General features: G+C 40.9%; 1 protein-coding gene across 1 annotated transcript in view; it reads right to left on the minus strand.

The window, feature by feature from the left end:
• The window catches only part of TAF4B (TATA-box binding protein associated factor 4b), a 170,959-nt gene extending 168,383 nt beyond the window's left edge, over window positions 1–2,576 (minus strand). The window contains exon 1 of the mRNA XM_023741858.1: window positions 1,719–2,576. Coding sequence (XP_023597626.1) covers window positions 1,719–2,067 — 349 coding nt within the window. The 5' untranslated portion in view covers window positions 2,068–2,576. The remainder of the gene's footprint in view (window positions 1–1,718) is intronic.
• Between the last annotated feature and the right edge of the window lie 15,606 nt (window positions 2,577–18,182).

Below are 18,182 nucleotides of genomic sequence, written 5' to 3' on the forward strand. Positions count from 1 at the left end.
TGTAAGCCCTCAATAAATTATCAATTACCACTTATCAGCAAGTTTTCAGTCTTGACAGTTCTAAATAACTTTTTTTCCTGGACAGAGCAGAAGAAAAATGGAGAACAAAATTCTAACTCTCAAAGACCAGATTTACAGGCCTGACGGAGACTGGTGAAACCCCGAGAGTATGACCCCCGGACACCATTTTTGAAGTCACTCCTGAGGTTCACCCTTGAACCAAAGATTAGAGAGGCCTATAAAACAAACAATAACACATGCAGTTCAAACATGTACACGAGACTAAATGGGCATACTAGCCCAGGGGCAAGGACGAGAAGGCAGAAGGGGACAGGAAAGCTGGACGAATGGAAATGGGGAACCTGAGGTCAAGAAGAGGAGAGTGCTGACACATTGCAAGGTTGGCAACCAATGTCACAAAACAGTATATGTATTGTTTAATGAGAAACTAATTTGCCCTGTAAACTTCCACCTAAAACACAATACAAATAACTTTTTTAAATCTAAACAAACTTCAATGAGTAGACAGAAATTTTTTTTTTAACAATTTTGAAGGTAATTTCATCCAAACACACTCCTGACTACTTTCTAAGAGTGTATGCAGTATGACAATTTAGAACTTGCAAGTAACGTATCCAGTGGTGCACAGCCTTAACAAGTGTATGAACATTGTGTATGCAAGCAGCCTCCCTGTACAAAACAGATGACACCTCAAAGAACATAATCTTTCCACAATTATTCATGACCAAACTCATTAGCTACAAAAGAGCCCCTATCATCATGCTACCGGATACTTAGCTTTTAAATCAATACTTTCAGTTTTTTACCATCTTTGCAGGTCAGAGTTTCAACTACTGCTAAGCAAAATTAATAGAAGACAATATAACTACACGAGAAGTTTATGTCACAGAAGACTGTGCAATGTGCCCCTCTCCCCAACAGACACTAACATTTCAAGAGACTTTATGAGGAAGAAAAGAAGGTAGGAGCATTCAGTTATCATTACAGTATGTAAATCATCACAAAGCAAAACTTTTCTGTAAATCATGTAAAACAGCCTAACAGAGAAAACACCAGGATAAAAAATAATCAAAGACTCATTAACTGTCGTATTTAAATATCAAGTCAAATATAACAATCGCCTCCCTCTAATCTGTCAACTCTGGCACTTGTTCCCTCTGAGAACAAGTGAGAGTTACAATCGTTACACACCTGAAGACTGTGTAGGAAGCAGCATTATTTGTTTCTGGGACAGGAAAGCAGTACATTTATTCTGGCTTGCTTAAATTTAAAATCCTCTTTCAGTTTTAACACACAAGAACCTTTTAAATACACTTTTTTTTTTTGCATCGTAATCTAAGCATGTGGAAATATAAACTGCTCCTTTCTCCACATGAAACCAATAAACTTAAAAATAACCTCAAAGGCTCTCCTGGATATACTGTACCGAGTCACTTAGGTGAAAAGACTCCAAAATTACGAAAAGAGAAATTATACAGTGAGGACTTATAAAGGCTCTTTTAACTGCAAAGCCAAGTCGCTGCCCAATAGGTTGCTTCCTTCAAGCTCCTTGCAAAGTCAAGATTATAAAAAGCTTAACCGTTCTCTGGATGAGTTTTTGTGGCGACCAGCAAGTACGAGCAATCCAGGGCTGCGACGTTTCCCGGGTCACCGCTGGCTGGACCAATGGATAAGACTAGAAAGACTGATTCACATACCTGGAGGAAGCTGGAAATTAGCAGGCAACAAGATTGTTGTGTTGGGGGCTTTAGCGGCGGCGACCATCTGAGGGGCCGGCAGCCTAGGGCCGCTGCTTAGTTTAGGAACAGCACTGACAGAAGCCACTTTGGTCACCAGGGTCCCCATGGGGGCCGCCTTCAGCAGGGGCTGGGACGCCGATGACCCCGTGCAGACAGTGACAGAAGCCTTGGTCGCGGCGCCCAGGGCCACCTGAGCGTTCTCGATCCGAACCGGCAGAGTCCCGGTAGGGGCCACGGTCACCGTCGCGGAGGCGTTCACACCAGCCGGGGGAGCGGCACCGGCCGGCTCTGAGAGGCCCGCGGGCATCCCCCCAGATGCCTCAGCGGCAGCAGCGGGTCCTCCAATCCGGGAGCAGAGACGAGGAGAGGCTTTGCAAGCAGCAGCCGACTCCAGTGCAGTTCCGGCTCCACAGCATCTCTAGGGAGAGGCGCAGGGGCCGCGACGGAGAAGTTAGGGACGCACGCTAGCTGGGCAGCAGGACCCGCGCGTCCTGGACCTTGCTCCCCTAGAGGTGGCGGCTCCAAACTCGCACGGACACGCGGGCAGCAACACCTGCTCCGACGCTCGCCGCTTCCTCAGCGGAGCTCACACGTGCGCCGATTCAGCCCCGCGCCTCAGCCACCGCTCCTGCTGCAGCTGAGCCCCGCCGCGCGACTCCCGGAAGGGCGTCACTTCTGCTCCCACCTCCGAGCCTAACTCTAGCCCACGGTTCCCTCGCCAGAAACTTCAAAACTACAGCGCCCCAAACCCCTCTTACGAGCACTCGGCACAGCACTGCCGCGCGACCACGCCGGCCATGTTTATATAGCCACGCGGAGACCTCGCGCACGCGCCCAGATTGCCGCCGCCGCCTCGGGCTTTCCCCGGAATCCGACCATCTAATTGGCCACGGAGAGGAATCGCGTTCGTGACGTCACTAGGGACGGCTCCAGAGAGCTTTAGAATCTTCCCCGGAATCGGGAGGGAGGAGGGGCGAGGTGCCAAAACCCTAACACGTGGGAGGGGCTAACTGCATTTGGGAAACTGCGGCATCCAGGCTTCTCTCTTTGATGTGCGGGGTTGTGTGTTCCTTGAAAAATTGGGACTGGACTTTCCCAACGCTTCTACTTTTTTGGGAAAAAATGTTGAGGACTGATTTTGGAGAAGGGTAATTAAATAAGCTATCAGTGTTTTTCTGCGGGCTTTAAACGCTAGAACGTCGCTAAGTTAGTTTTACAATTGACTGTAAAATGTTTAAGAATGATGTATCAATTTATAGTCTGTAAAGTGTGCCTATTTTAGATAATTTTAGAGGTGAACTGCCACAAAGGAAAATCTTTTCTTCTACGGTACTGCTATAGATTATCCCCTCTAATCTTAATAAAATTGTAAGTATGGCTATCTCCTTGAAATCTAGGAGACTGCTTTTTGATACCTACATTCTCAGGTTCTACCACTTAGATCTTAAATGAAATCCTAGGTATTCATTGAGTAAGTCAGGAATGTTTGTTGAATGAATCAACAACAACAAAACACCAAACCCAAGTTGCCATCAAGTCCTGTAGGACAAAGTAGAACTCCCTCATGGTTTCCAAGGAGCGGCTGGTGGATGGAACTGCTGACCTTTTGCTTAGCAGCTGGTTAGCAACCGAGCTCTTAACCACTGCCAACCTCCCAAGAATGAATCAGTACTACAATCCAGTTGGGAAAATCTTGCCCTTTAGTGATCTAGTCAGAGAAGATACCTCAATATTAAGCTACTGTCATAATAGTGTGTTTTTTAGGAACAGACTATGCTGAAGGAGATTTTGCAAGTTGGCAGACAATGCGACATTCACAGCCCCTAGGTTTCTCCTTCTCTGTAAACTCTAATTGACAGGATATACTTTTCACTCTTTCCTGTTTTCCACTCCAAAACCAGTCCAAATCAAGAACTCATCCTTCATGACCCAAATCAATCACAACCTCCTCCATTCCATAAAGACCTACCTGATCACTTCTAACAAACTTTTCCAAGTGGAACTGGGCAGAGGAAAACTAACTTTATTGAGTACCTCTTGTGTGCTAAGAGACACATTTCCTTTCTTATTTTTGTTTTTTAAACAGCTTCATTTTACTGACTTAAAAACTGCAGTTAAAAGAATAATTTATTGAAAAAGTTGGGATTCACACTAGTTTATATTATGTCAAAGTACATCTCTTTTGATGTAGAACAAAATTCTAACTCACAAAAAGAAGACCAGATTTACTGGCCTGACAGACTGGAGAAACCCCAAGAGTATGGCCCCCGGCCACCGTTTTAGCTCAATGGTGAAGTCACTCCTGAAGTTCACCATTCACCAGGGGATTGGACAGCCTCATAAAACACAGTGGGACTAATGAGGCACAGCAGTGCAGGGACAAGGACTGGCAGGCAGGAGGGACAAGAAAGCTGGTGAAATGGAGCCCAAGGTTGAGAAGGAAAAGTGTTGACATGTCATGGGGTTGCTAACCAATGTCATAAAACAGTATGTGTACTGTTTAATGAGAAACTATTTGTTCTGTAAACCTTCATCTAAGGTACCAAAAAAAGAGAATTATCTATGTGAGATCAAATTGACAACAGCAGCTCAGAAAGTTTGATGGGAAGCCTAGCGGGCAGTGAATTGAAGATAATGGTGATGGAATAATTTGGAAAAGGATAGTCAGAATAGCAGCACAACTGGAAGAATGTAATTGATGTCACTGAATCACACATGTAGAAACTTTTGAAATGGTATAACTTTGGCTATGCATATTTTCACCAAAAAAAGGTCCTCAAGGTCGAGAAGGAAAAGTGTTGACATGTCATGGGGTTGCTAACCAATGTCATAAAACAGTATGTGTACTGTTTAATGAGAAACTATTTGTTCTGTAAACCTTCATCTAAAGTACAATAAAAATATATTTTAAAAAAAAAGTACATCTCTTTCCACTACTCCACAAATGTCTGATTCATCATATACCCTACACTGCCTCTGACAAAATGCCTTGCACATAAAAGGTATTTAATAAATATTTGCTAAATGAATTAATTGAATGGAGCCTTGCAACACTTTCAGTGAAGCAAAAAGGTGTAGTGGAATTTGTTCTTAGATAGGCTCTTTACTACCTGGGAAAATTGTTTAGCCTTGGTTTTTCTCCCTCCATATAGTATGAGTTCAGTAAATGTGGAAGGACTGTTCAAAGTTTGCTTCAAGGACTCTCCTTTTCTAAACTTCTATTCTACAGACCTCACCCCCAGCTCACATACTTTCATTAATCTAGTTGTCGTGAAGTCGATTCCGACGCATGGCGACCCCATACGTGTCAGTGTAGAACAGTGCCCAAAAAGGTTTTCAATAGCTGATTTTTCAGAAATAGATTGCCAGGCCTTTCTTCCCAAGCACCGCTAGGTGGACTCCAACCACCAATCTTTTGATTAGTAGCTCATTGCATTAATCCTTTGCATCACCTAGAGACTCCATACTTTCTTTCTAAACCCACCCACTGCCATCAAGTCAATTCGACTCATAGCAATCCTACAGGACAGAGTAGGACTGCCCCATAGGGTTTCCAAGGCTATTTATCTTTAACAGAAGCAGACTGCCACATCTTTCTCCCATGGAGCCACTGATGGTTTCAAACTGCCAACCAGGGCCAGGTTACCCAATAAGGAAGGTATGCACAGGCCCAATTGTGCCTTTCCACCAATCCGCAATTCACAAGTTCACCTGTCCTCCACCATGTCAAAGAGGCGGTGAAACCCAGGTGAAACTGCTTACCACAGATTAGCAAGTAAATACAATTAACCCTGTGCGTACCTTGCTCAGTGCAAGCCAAGGCATACCGTCTTTACTGGTTAATCCGCCTCTGCTGCCAACCTTTCGGTTAGTAGCCACGTGCTTAACCACCACAGCACTAGGACTCCTATGCTTTCTTTAAAACCAAAAACCAAACTCATTACCTTCGAGTTGTTTCCGACTCATCATGACTCTAAAGGACAGAGTAGAACTGCCGCATAGGGTTTCCGAGGTTGTAAATCTTTCCAGAAGCAGGCTGCCACATCTTTCTCCCATGGAGTGGCTGGTGAGTTTGACCGCCGACCTTCCAGTTAGCAGCCAAGGGCTTTAACCACTGCGTCAGAAGGGCTCCTTATACTTTTGTGCTTTAACCACTGCGTCAGAAGGGCTCCTTATACTTTCTTTTTAAAAAAAACCCAGAAAATCAAACCCATTGCCGTCCAGTCGATTCTGACTAATAGTGATCCTATAGGGCAGGGAAGAACTGCCCCATAGGGTTTCCAAGGAGCGGCTGATGGATTGGAATGCCAAACTTTTGGTGAATAGCCGAGCTCTTAACCACTGAGTCACTAGGGATCCATACTTTAGGTATGTGTAATTAACCTTTATCAAATTACAAAAAGGCTTGTCTGAGCAGCCCTACTTTCTTTTTAAAGTAAACTTGCACACTTTCCTTATAATTGTTTCAGTTTGCTTTAAAATTTATCTAATTGATAGCAGCTTTACTAATTTCAGAGAGCATACTCTTCCCTACCTACCACAGGTAAACACCACTGTCCTGAATTTGGAGTTTAGTAATGATTATGTTTAAATTTCCTTCTTATGTTGTTGCTGTTAGGTGCCATCGAGTCAATTCCAATTTATAGTGACGCTACGTACAACAGAACGAAGCACTGCCAGGTCCTGCACCATCCTCACAATCATTGCTATGTTTGAGCCCACTGTTTCAGCTACTGTGTCAATTCATCTCATTGAGAGTCTTCCTCTTTTTCACTGACCCTCTATTTCACCAAGCATGATGTAGAAATTTATTAATAAAACAGGATCCTAGGGGAGGGGGGACAAAATCACGCGGTTTCTCTATGTAAGAAAAAAATTAAAAGAGGGAGTAGATAATGATTTGATTTTATTATGTTCATTATTTCAAATACATGTAAAATTAAAAAATACTTGAAAAAAATACTTATTCATTTACTTTCTAAATGAGGGACTAAGCCTTTAAATGTAAAATATTCTGCTCAATTCAGGTAATGAAACAAAACTGTACATAAATAAAAAGGCTTACTTTATTATTTCTAATATTGTACTATTTTTCATACATACTAAGAACATAATTTAACTTGGACAAAGTGAAAGGTTAGGGGTGTAATTATTGGGTGAACAGTGTAAATAATTCTTATTGTCCTTTTGAGTTTCCAAGTGCCTAAAGTCTCTTAAGAAAATGAATCAAAATTTCCTACTTTGTAGAGCTTGAAGAAAAAGCTTTGTTTATCTGTGAAATAAGACCAGCTGAAAAATCTGCCTGAGAAAATGAAACTATTTGGCTAATATGTTTATGACCTCAGTTTGAAAGTAATTCAGAAACAAATGCCTTCAAGTTCTATACTCCTGAGCCTGGCCCACTCTCTGTGTGCTTTTACAGAAGGGCATTTAAATACTTTCTGCTACAAAACTCATTTGTACAATGCCACATTTCACTCTCTGTCATTCATTTCCTCTTAAAAGAATGTGATTTAAATGACTAAAATATTTTTACTTCATTAATGATTTCCATTTTTTGATGCCTCCATTAAAGGTTTAATGAAGTCTGGGACACTTTTTTTAAAAAGTAATGCTCCTAGAAAAAAACGAATACGATCAAAATATCCAAACAAAGGCAATTAGTTAATTAAATTATGATCCATTCAAACAAAGGAATACTAATCAGCCATTAAAATTTACACTTGCAGAGATATATTTATTGACATTGAAAAATGATCATAATATATTGTTAAGTGAGAAAAGGAAGTTATAAAACAGTATGTAAAGGATGATTCCATTTTTTGTAAATAAAAAACTTTTTAAACCAATAAGCAGGAAGATTATATGCTCAGAAAAAAATCTAGAAAATAATACACCAAACTGTTAACAGAGGCATCTCTGGAACCATTTTAATTGATAAATTTCTTTTTGTGTCTCTATCTATATTTTCTAATTTTTCTAAAACGAACATATATTTGCATAATCAAACATTAACACAAACTTCTTAAAATCTATATTCTTAGTGACAATTGAAATCTGTAAGTATGGCTGATTACTCCCCCGTCTCTTCTACATCGTATCCAAGAAACTTCACTGGATGTCATAAAGCTGAGCAAATACAGCAGCCTGCTCAAGGACTAAGCCAAGCAGAAGCTTATTAACAAATAACTTAAAGTAGAAAGATGGGCCATTGTTCACAATGTGAGTAATCATTTCCTTTCATTTAATATTGTTGTTGTTAGTTGCTGTCAAGTTGGTTCCAACTCACAGCTACTTTGTGTGTAACAGAACGAAACGTTGCCCCGTCCTGGGCCATCCTCACAATAGTAGGTATCTTCAAGATTATTGTTCCAGCCACTGTGTCAGTCTCCCTCTTTTTTGCTAACCCTCTACTTCACCAAGCGTGATGTCCTTCTCCAGGGATTGGTCCCTCCTAATAACATGTCCAAAGTAAGCTAAATGAAATCTTGTCATTTAATATTAAGTGTAGACGAAGTGGTGACTGCTCAAGAGGCCAAAATTTCATAAATAATATTTTCTAGACTATTCTGCAATCACAGAACTTTCTATTTGCAATATCTACTATAGCACTTATTTTCTTGAGTTATATATCCTCCGAAGCCTCCCCTTCCCAATGCCATTCAGTCATTCATTCCCTAGACAAGTATTTATTGAGTGTTTATGTTATGTATGGAATGGTGTCCCCTAAAAATGTATGTCAACTTGGCTAGTCCATGATTCCCAATATTGTGTGGTCGTCCACCATTTAGTGATCTGATGTAATTACCCTATGTGTTGTAAATCCTAACCTCTATGATTTTAATGAGGCAGGATTAGAGGCATTTATGTTAATGAAGCAAGACTCAATCTACAGGATTAAGTTGTATCTGGAGTCAATTTCTTTTGAGATATAAAAGAGCGAATTAAGCAGAGAAGAGCAAGACCTCATACCAATAAGAAAGAAGAGCAGGGAGCAGAGCACATCCTTTGGACTTGGGGTCCCTCGGTTGAGAAACTCCTAGACCCAGGGAAAGACTGATAACAAGGACCTTCCCCAGAGCCGACAGAGACAGAAAGCCTTCCCCTAGGGATGCCACCCTGAATTTGGACTTCTAGCCTCCTAGACTGTGAGAATAAATCTTCGTTTGTTAAAGCCATCCACTTGTAGTATTTCTGTTACAGCAGCACTAGATAACTAAGACAATAGTGTTATTTAATCTTCAGTATCTTTGCTTCTACGGAGCATTCTGGCTGTACTTCTTCCAAGTATATTCAATATGCTTCAACAACACCATAATTCAAAGACATCAATTCTTTTTTAGTCTCCCTTATTCATTGTCCAGCTTTTGCATGCATTTGAGGTGACTGAAAACACAGGTGTACGTTAGTCCTTAAAGTGACATCTTTGCTTTTTAACACTTTAAAGAGGTCTTTTGCAGCAGATTTGCCCAATGCAATATGCCGTTTGACTTCTTGACTGCTGATTCCATGATCATTGACTGTGGATCCAAATAAAATGAAATTCTTGACAACGTCAATCTTTTCTCCATTTATCATGATGTTGCTTATTGGTCCAGTTGTGAGGATTTTGTTTTCTTTATGTTAAGGTGTAATCCATACTGAAGGCTGCAGTCTTTGATCTTCATCAGTAAGTGTTTCGAGTCCTCTTCAATTTCAGCAAGCAAGATTGTGTCATCTGCATGTCGCAGGTTGTTAACAAGTCTTCCTCCAATCCTGATGCCGTGTTCTTCATATAGTCCAGCTTCTCAGATTATTTGCTCAGTATACAGATTGAATAAGTATAGTGAAAGGATACAACCCTGATGCATACCTTTCCTGATTTTAAACCAAACAGTATCCCTTTGTTCTGTTCAAATGGCTGCCTCTTGGTCCAAGCACAGGTTCCTCATGAGCACAATTAAGTGTTCTGGAATTTCCATTGTTTGCAATGTAATCCATAATGTGTTATGATCCACACAGTCTAATGCCTTTGCATAGTCAATAACATACAAATAAACACCTTTCTGGTATTCTCTGCTTTCAGCCAAAATCCATCTGACATCAGCAATGATATCCCTCATTCCACATCTTCTTCTGAATCCTGCTTGAATTTCTGGCAGTTTTCTGTTGATGCACTGCTGCAACTCCTTTTGAATGATCTTCAGCAAAATTTTACTTGTGTGTGATATTAATTTTGTTTGATAATTTCTGCATTCTGTTGGATCACCTTTGTTTGGAATGGGCACAGATATGGTTCTCTTTCAGTCAGTTGACCAGGTAGCTGTCTTCCAAATTTCTTGGCATAGACAAGTGAGCAATTCCAGTGCTGCATCCATTTGTTAAAACATCTCAATTGGTATTCCGTCAATTCCTGGAGGCTTGACTTGGACTTCTTCCTTCAATACCATTGGTTCTGGATCATATGCTACCTCCTAAAATGTTGAATGTCAACTAATTCTTTTTGGTATACTAACTCTGTGTATTCCTTCCATCTTCTTTTGATGCTTCCTGCGTCATTCAACAGTTTTCCCGTAGAATCCTTCAATATTGCAACTCAAGGCTTGAATTTTCTCTTTAGTTCTTATAGCTTGAGAAATGCTGAGCGTGTTCTTCCCTTTTGGTTTTATACCTCCAGGTCTTTGCACATTTCATTATAATACTTTGTCTTCTTGAGCCACACTTTAAAATCTTTTGTACAGCTCTTTTACTTCATCATTTCTTTCTTTTGCTTTAGCGACTCTACATTGAAGAACAAGTTTCAGAGTCTCTTATGACATCCATTTTCATCTTTTTTCCTTTCTTGTCTTTTTAATGACTTCTTGTTTTCTTCATGTATGATGTCCTTTATGTCATTCTACAACTCATCTAGTCATTAGTGTTCAATGCATCAAAGCTGTTCATGCTCTCTAAATTCAGGTGGAATATGCTCAAAGTCATACATTGGCTCTCCCCATGAGAAGTAAGTTCAACTTGCTTACTGCCCATTATTAATTTTTTCCCTCCAATTTCTCCCATTTGGAAACATCTACCCTGTGCCTGCTTCACTATTGTACTTTGGAAGCAGATAACCTGTATTCTGGATTTCGCAGAATAAGAGGAATTTTTTGGAATTTAGACTTAGAGTTGATTTAAGATTTTGGGATGATATGATGGGGTGAATACATTTTACACGTGGCAAGGACATGAATTTTGGGGGGCCAAAGAGTGTAATGTTACAGATTGAATTGTGTCCCCCCAAAAATGTGTCTCAACTTAACTAGGCCATGATTCCCAGTATTGTGGTTGTCCACCAATTTGTTATCTGATGTGATTATTCTATGTGTTGTAAATACTAACCTCTATGACATTAATGAGGCAGGATTAGAGGCAGTTATGTTAATGAGGCAGGCCTCAATCTACAGGATTAAGTTGTACCTTGAGTCAATTTCTTTCGAGATATAAAACAGAGAAGTGAGCAGAGAGACATGGGGACCTCATACCACCAAGAAAGAAGTGCCAGTAGCAGAGCGCATCCTTTGGACCCGGGGTCCTTGCACTGAGAAGCTCCTAGACCAGGCAAAGATTGATGACAAGGATCTTCCCCCATAGCCGACAGAGAGAGAAAGCCTTCCCTTGGAGCTAGCACCCTGAATTCAGATTTCTAGCCTCCTGACTGTGAAAGAATAAATCTCTGTTTGTTAAAGCCATCCTTTTGTGTTATTTCCCTTATAGCAGCACTAAATAACTAAGACAAATATCCTGATTTCTTTTTGAGATCTCTATATACCAATTAAAATAGGAGTCCCACTGAACATTTTTTAATCATGACCCTTTATTTTCTAATTTTCTGTAGAAAAATGAATTTGCCTAGGTCAAACAAGGTCCACAACAACCACTGAGTCTCTGGATCTTCCTTCATAATTGCATGCCACTGACTAATGTACAAAACAGTACCAGGGCCATAATGCTTAACCATATAAGCCACAGGAGTCCTCAAAGGGGGCCCTGCTTGATCTTTTGGTGTGGCATTCCCCATTTTACTAAGTAACCTGCAAATGCAAACTTTAAGGGAACATAAAAGCCTTAGGTGTCCCTAGAGATATCAATCTTATATCAACGGCAGACTCACAAAAATGTTCAAATCATGAAGTAAAAAAGAATGTAAAAAGAGAAAGTTAACAATAAATCTCTCAAAGAGCCTTCTTTGCAATACAGCAGACACTTGATTTGAGAAGGCTTACATCAAGTGATTACTGAGAGACTGTGGAGGTGGATAAGCATAAAGGGTTTACACAGGCGCTGGTCTCTGGTCTTTGACTTCTCAGGATTTGCCAAATTTAAGACACCTTTGAATCCTGCCAGGTATGCTAAGTATGTTGTCAAGGGAGAACACATACTCTGTTTAAAATGAAAGTAAAGAGATTTATTAAGAGAAAAGGTAGCTCAAGCTGGAGACATATTGGATCTCACAAAGTGAAAACCAGGGCTCTGACATCCTGCAGTCACAGAGGCATAGGTATAGAGTTTGTTATGGATTTAACTTGTGTCCCCCCAAATTTGTATCAACTTGATTAGGCCATGATTCCCAGTATTGTGTGGCTGTCCACCATTTTGTAATCTGATGTACTTATCCTATGTGTTGTAAATCCTAACCTCTATGATGTTAATAAGGCAGGATTAGAGGCAGTGATAATGAGGCAAGATGTAATCTGCAGGATTAGGTTGTATCTGAGTCAATCTCTTTCAAAATATAAAAGAGAGAAGCAAGCAGAAAGCAGGGGGACCTCTTTACCACCAAAAAAGAAGAGCTGGGAGTAGACCGTGTCCTTTGGACCCAGGGTCCTGGTGCTGAGAAGCTCCTAGACCCAGGTGAAGATTATTTGTTAAAGCCATCCACTTGTGGTATTTCTGTTATAGCAGCACTAGATAACTAAGATACGGTTCAATTAGGAAATTAGTTTACAATATTCTGATTAGTAGTGAGCAATCAGTAAAGTGGAGGGCAGGGTATCTTGAAGCAAGTCTTTGGTTGAGATTGGTTAACTATATATGGGTTAAGGGGATTGGGTATACTCACATAACTGTGGAAGTATATGCTTGCAAGGGGGTCACAAGATGGCTGACAGGGGCCAGGGCCCGCTTGTTCTGCCCAGCCAGAAGCCCAAGGCCATATACATATGGATGGGAAGAAGTCTGTTAGTTCCACCCAGCCAGAGGCCCAAGCTCATATGCCTATGAATGGGAAGAAGTCAGTCTGCTAGGTCTACTCAGTAAGAGGCCCAAGGCCATATGCATATGAAGAAGTTAAGGTTACATTCTCAGGAACGCAGAAGCAGAAGTCACAAAATGGAGTTGGGCCTACACCTGAGCCAGCCAACCTAGGCATTCCAGGCACCTCAGTATTGGAACCCTTGCACAACTGGCACTGTAGATAACATTTCCCAAATGTCCCAAGCTCTCCTTCAACTTCATGTATTTGAATACATTGTTTCACCTCATTTCAAAGACCTATCTCATGTGAAACCCATCTTCTACCTGGTCTTCAGTTACCATTTGGCCTTCAAAAGTCAATAAGCTACACTAGCCTTCCTGGATAAATTAGGTGCCTCTCTTTCTTCTCCCACAGCATCTTTCCATGGTATTTATTATACTGTAACATACAAGTTATTTTTCTTGATTGTCCTCCCATTAAACTGTGAACTTCCTGATGACTGGGACTATGTTGTGTTCATCTTAAAACCAGAATAGAGAACCTAATGCATAGTAGATATTTGACAAAGAGTACTTCTCTCTTTCCTATCCAAGGCTTCCAACTGGTTTGTTCTGGTTCAAACTCCTGCTGAGAATTTGCATTTCCACCCCTGATGTACTGAATCAGAATCTACAGTTTAACAAGATCCCCACGTGATTCTCATGTATAATAAATTTTGAAAACCACTGCTCTACTAATGGCTCTCAGAATTGATCCCTGTCATGGATTGAATTGTGCCCCCCAAAAATATGTGTCAATCTGGGTAGGCCATGATTCCCAGTACTGTGTGATTGCCCTCCATTTTGTAATCTAATTGTCTTATGTGCTGTAAATCCTAATCTCTGCCTGTGGTTAGGAGCCCTGGTGGTGCAGTGTTTAAGAGCTCAGCTGCTAACCAAAAGGTCAGCAGTTGAATCCACCAGCTGCTCCTTGGAAACCCTATGGGGCAGTTCTACTGTGTCCTATAGGGTCACTATGAGTCGGAATCGACTTGGCAGCGGGTTTTGGTTTTGCCTGTGATTAAAGAGCCAAGATTAGGTTATGTTAAAGGGGATTAGGATGGGATGCAACACCCTTACTCAGGTCACAGCCCAGATCTGATGTAAAGGGAGTTTCCCTGGGGTTGTGCTCTGCATCACCTTTTATCTTACAAGAGATGAAGGAGAGAGAAATGAGCAGAGAGAAAGGGACTTCCTACCACTAAGAAAGAACAGCAAGGAGCAGAGCATGTCCTTTGGACCCAGGGTCCCTGTGCCGAGAACCTCCTAGGTCCAGGGGAAGATTGATGCCAAGACACATGGAGATCTCCAAGGACCACTGGGCCAACAGATGCTGAAAAGAGACAGGACCTTCCTCCACAGCTGTCAGAGAAAGAATGCCTTCCTCTAGAGTTGGTGCCCTGAATTTGGACTTCTAGCCTCCTAAACTGTGAGAGAATACATTTCTGCTTGTTAAAGTCATCCACTGGTGGTATTTCTGTTATAGCAGCACTAGATAACTAAGATAGTCCCTAACCAGCAGCATTAGCATAGCCTGGGAACTTATTAGAAATTCTCAGCATGGTTTTGAACTGGAACAATCTAGTCTGAAGCCCTGTTCCTATCCCACTTCCTCACTCTAGACTGGCTCCTCAGGGGCAGGAATTTTTGTCTTACTTGTCTTTGTAACCCCTATGCCTAGTGCAATCCTCCACATAAATAACATGAGTTGATAATGTGTGCAGTGGTTAAAGCGATTGGCTGCTAACTGAAAGGTCGATGGTATGAAACCACCAGCTGCTCTGCGGGAGAAAGATGTGGCATTCTGCTTCCATAGAGATTTACAGCCTTTGAAACCCTATGGGTCACTATGAGTTGAAACTGACTTGACAACAGTGGATTCTTTTTTTTTTGAATAATGTGTGAGTATTCCCTAATTGTGCCTGACTCGTATGAGAATGACTGGCCCAGATCTGAGCCTCAACTTCGTCTTAGCTTTTGCTTATTTTCCCTGCATCCATTAAACATTTAGATTTAGTACACGACAAAGTAAATGTTTTTCTTAGTGGTTAAACTGAAGCATGTTCCTAAGGGAGGGTCTAGACACAACACTCTTATCAGAAAACCCCTCAGCAGCCCTCAGGATAATCCTTGTGACCACCCAGTAAAACCTCCCTTAGTCATGTACTTAAGCTAACCGATCCAAATAGCCCACATGTGTTTCCAACCAATCATTGTGAAGAGCCCACATTCGTGTTTCCAACTGATCACTGTAAAGCCCCTGCTTACCTAATCTTGCAACTTCCAATCAGAATGTTGTATTTTTACCTCATAAATATGCCTCTCTGACTCTGCCATTTTTGATTGTTTGGTTTCATTTTTTGAGATCAGATGCACCCCCAGTTCGACCTGTCTTGAAACTTCAATAAATCCCTTTGCTTTTGTTTTTTAACAGAGTACACATTCTTACTCATTGACAATAAATATTTCGAAGTCCCTGTATGCTACAAACGGTTAACGTACTCAGCTGCTAACCACAAATTTGGAGGTTCAAGTCCATGCAGAGCTAACTGGGAAGAAGAAAGGCCTGGTGATCTACTTCTGAAAAATCAGCCATGAAAACCCTATACAGCATAGTTCTACTCTGACACACATAGGTCACCATGAGTTGGAGTCAACTCATGGTGACTGGTTTACTGGTAATAAACATTTTAGCTTCTTTCGAAGTCTATACATTTCTTGGGTGATAATATTCACTTTCATGGCTTATTTTCTATCTATATGCTTATGACTTCTGTATATGTCTATATTTTTGACTCAGATTTCTCTCCTGGCCTCAGAACTTTGTAGACAGCTGTCTATTATCTCCACCTGAATATTCCACAAGCTCAAAACTAAACTTATCATCTCAACTTCAAACCTGCTTCTTCTTCTGTGACCCCTATTTCAGTGCGCCTGATCAACCTCCTTCCAGTTGTTCCACATGCAAAACTAGGATTCAACCTTGATTGTTCTCTCTTCTTTACCTCTGTTTCAATCAGTCATTAAATTATGTCAATTCTGGCATAAATCTCTAACATCTCTAGCATCCATTCAGTTCTCTCATTTCCACAGCCACTGTGATGGTTAAGATTGTGTGTCAACTTGGCTGGGCCATGATTCTCAGTGTTTTAATGTAATCACTCCCATGATTGAATATACTGTAAGTAGCCAATCAGATGAAAGGGAGTCTCCTTGGAGGTGTAGCCCACATCTGTATGTAAGCAGACGTTCTGGCTTTTTGCTCTCTCTGGATCCTGCGGTTGCTTCTTGTCGTCTCATCTCCTGTTCTTGTGACTCGTCGATTTGCACAGCCTGTGAGCGGGAGCCCTGCTCTCCAACCTGCCAGTCCTGGGCTTGCCAGCTTCTGCGGCTGTGTGACTTGGAAGACGCCTCTACCCAGATCCACGGACTTGGGACATTCTAGCCTCTATAATCACGTGAGCCGTTTCCTTGATATAATCTCTCTATATATATATATTTATACACTTTACTGGTTTTGCTTCTCTACAGAACCCAGCCTAAGACAGCCACTCTTTTAGTTCAAATTGAAGCATGCTCACTTGAATTACCCTAACTGGGCTCCCTCCATGCCCCCAGCCTTGCTCCCCCTTCATTCTCTTCTCCACTCTGCAATCAGAAAGATTATGATTCAAAATATTGTAACATTGTAATTATTATTGTCATTGTTTGATCTAGGATTTAATTTTCTTTTTTGTTGAAATAAAGCTAAAAAAACAATTTTTAATTTTTATCTAGTTATAATCCCATCATTCTTGCTGAATTCTCATTTTTGCATATTACTTTCTAACCTTTGTCCATTTTATGCTTGCCATTATGTGAAGTGTACATATGATTCTGTATATAATTTAGAACTTTACATAATTTTCCATTTAAACATTTAAATCAGATCACATGTATAACTCCTATTTCTAAAATATCATTTTATGTACAATATTTGCAAAACAAGGAAACAATTTTTGCATGTATAATTAAAAATTGTGATAAATGCTATGAAAGAAAAGAACTGGGTACTTTGAAAGAGGATAAAAGAATCAAATTTAGATAGGAAACTAGAGGAGTGTTCCGGGAATTAAAAGAACACCCATAATACCGGTGCAGCATGAGCTAGCAGGAGAGTGGCCTGAAATGATGTGGGAGAGGGAAGCAGGGGCCTGGCTTCTCAAGGCCTTAAAGGTCATTGTCATGGATTATGTCTCCCCAAAATATGTATCAACTTGGCTAGGCTATGATTTCCAGCATTGTGTAACTGTCCTCCATTTTGTGGTATTATGTAATCATTCTCTGTTTTATGTGTTGTAAATACTAAATCTCTGTATGTTCAGGATTAGCGAGGGGTATATCTCAAGTCACAGCTTTACTGAAGGTAGTAACTCAAGTAACAGCCTTACTCAAGTCACACCTTAACTCACTGCCTTACTTAAGTCAAGTCACACCCTTGCTTGAGTCACATCTTCTACCTTACAAGAGATAAAATGAGAGGTGAGCAGAGAGAGGAGGGACCTCACTACTACTAAAAAAGAAGAGCCAGGAGTGGAGTGCATCCTTTGGACCTAGGGTCCCTGGACTGAGAACCTCCTAGAACCAGAGGAAGATTGAAGATTTCCAAGGAATACTGGGCCCACAGATGTTGAAAGGAGACAGGACTGTCCCCCAGCCAACACAGAGAGAAAGCCTTCCCCTAGACTGGCACCCTGAATTTAGATTTCTAGCCTCCTAAACTGTGAGAGAATAAACTTCAGTTTGTTAAAGCCATCCACTTGTGGTATTTCTGTTATAGCAGCACTAGATAACTAAGACAAAATGGAAATTCCTTAATTAAGGGTATATACACAAAACCAACAGCCAACATTATTCTTAACAGAGAGAAACTGAAAGCATTCCCTTTGAGAACGGGAATCAGACAAAGAGGCCCTTTATCACCATTCTTATTCAATATTGTACTGGAAGTCTTAGCTAGAACAATAAGGCAAGAAAGTGAAATAAAGGACATACAAATTGGTAAGGAAGAAGTAAAACTATCCCTATTCGCAGATAACATGATCATACACACAGAAAATCCCAGAGACTTCACAAGAAAACTACTGGAACTACAAGAAGAATTCAGCCAAATGTCAGAGTACAAGACCAATA

Source organism: Trichechus manatus, unplaced genomic scaffold, assembly GCF_000243295.1.
Source record: "Trichechus manatus latirostris isolate Lorelei unplaced genomic scaffold, TriManLat1.0 scaffold00193, whole genome shotgun sequence".
NCBI classification, from domain to species: domain Eukaryota; kingdom Metazoa; phylum Chordata; class Mammalia; order Sirenia; family Trichechidae; genus Trichechus; species Trichechus manatus.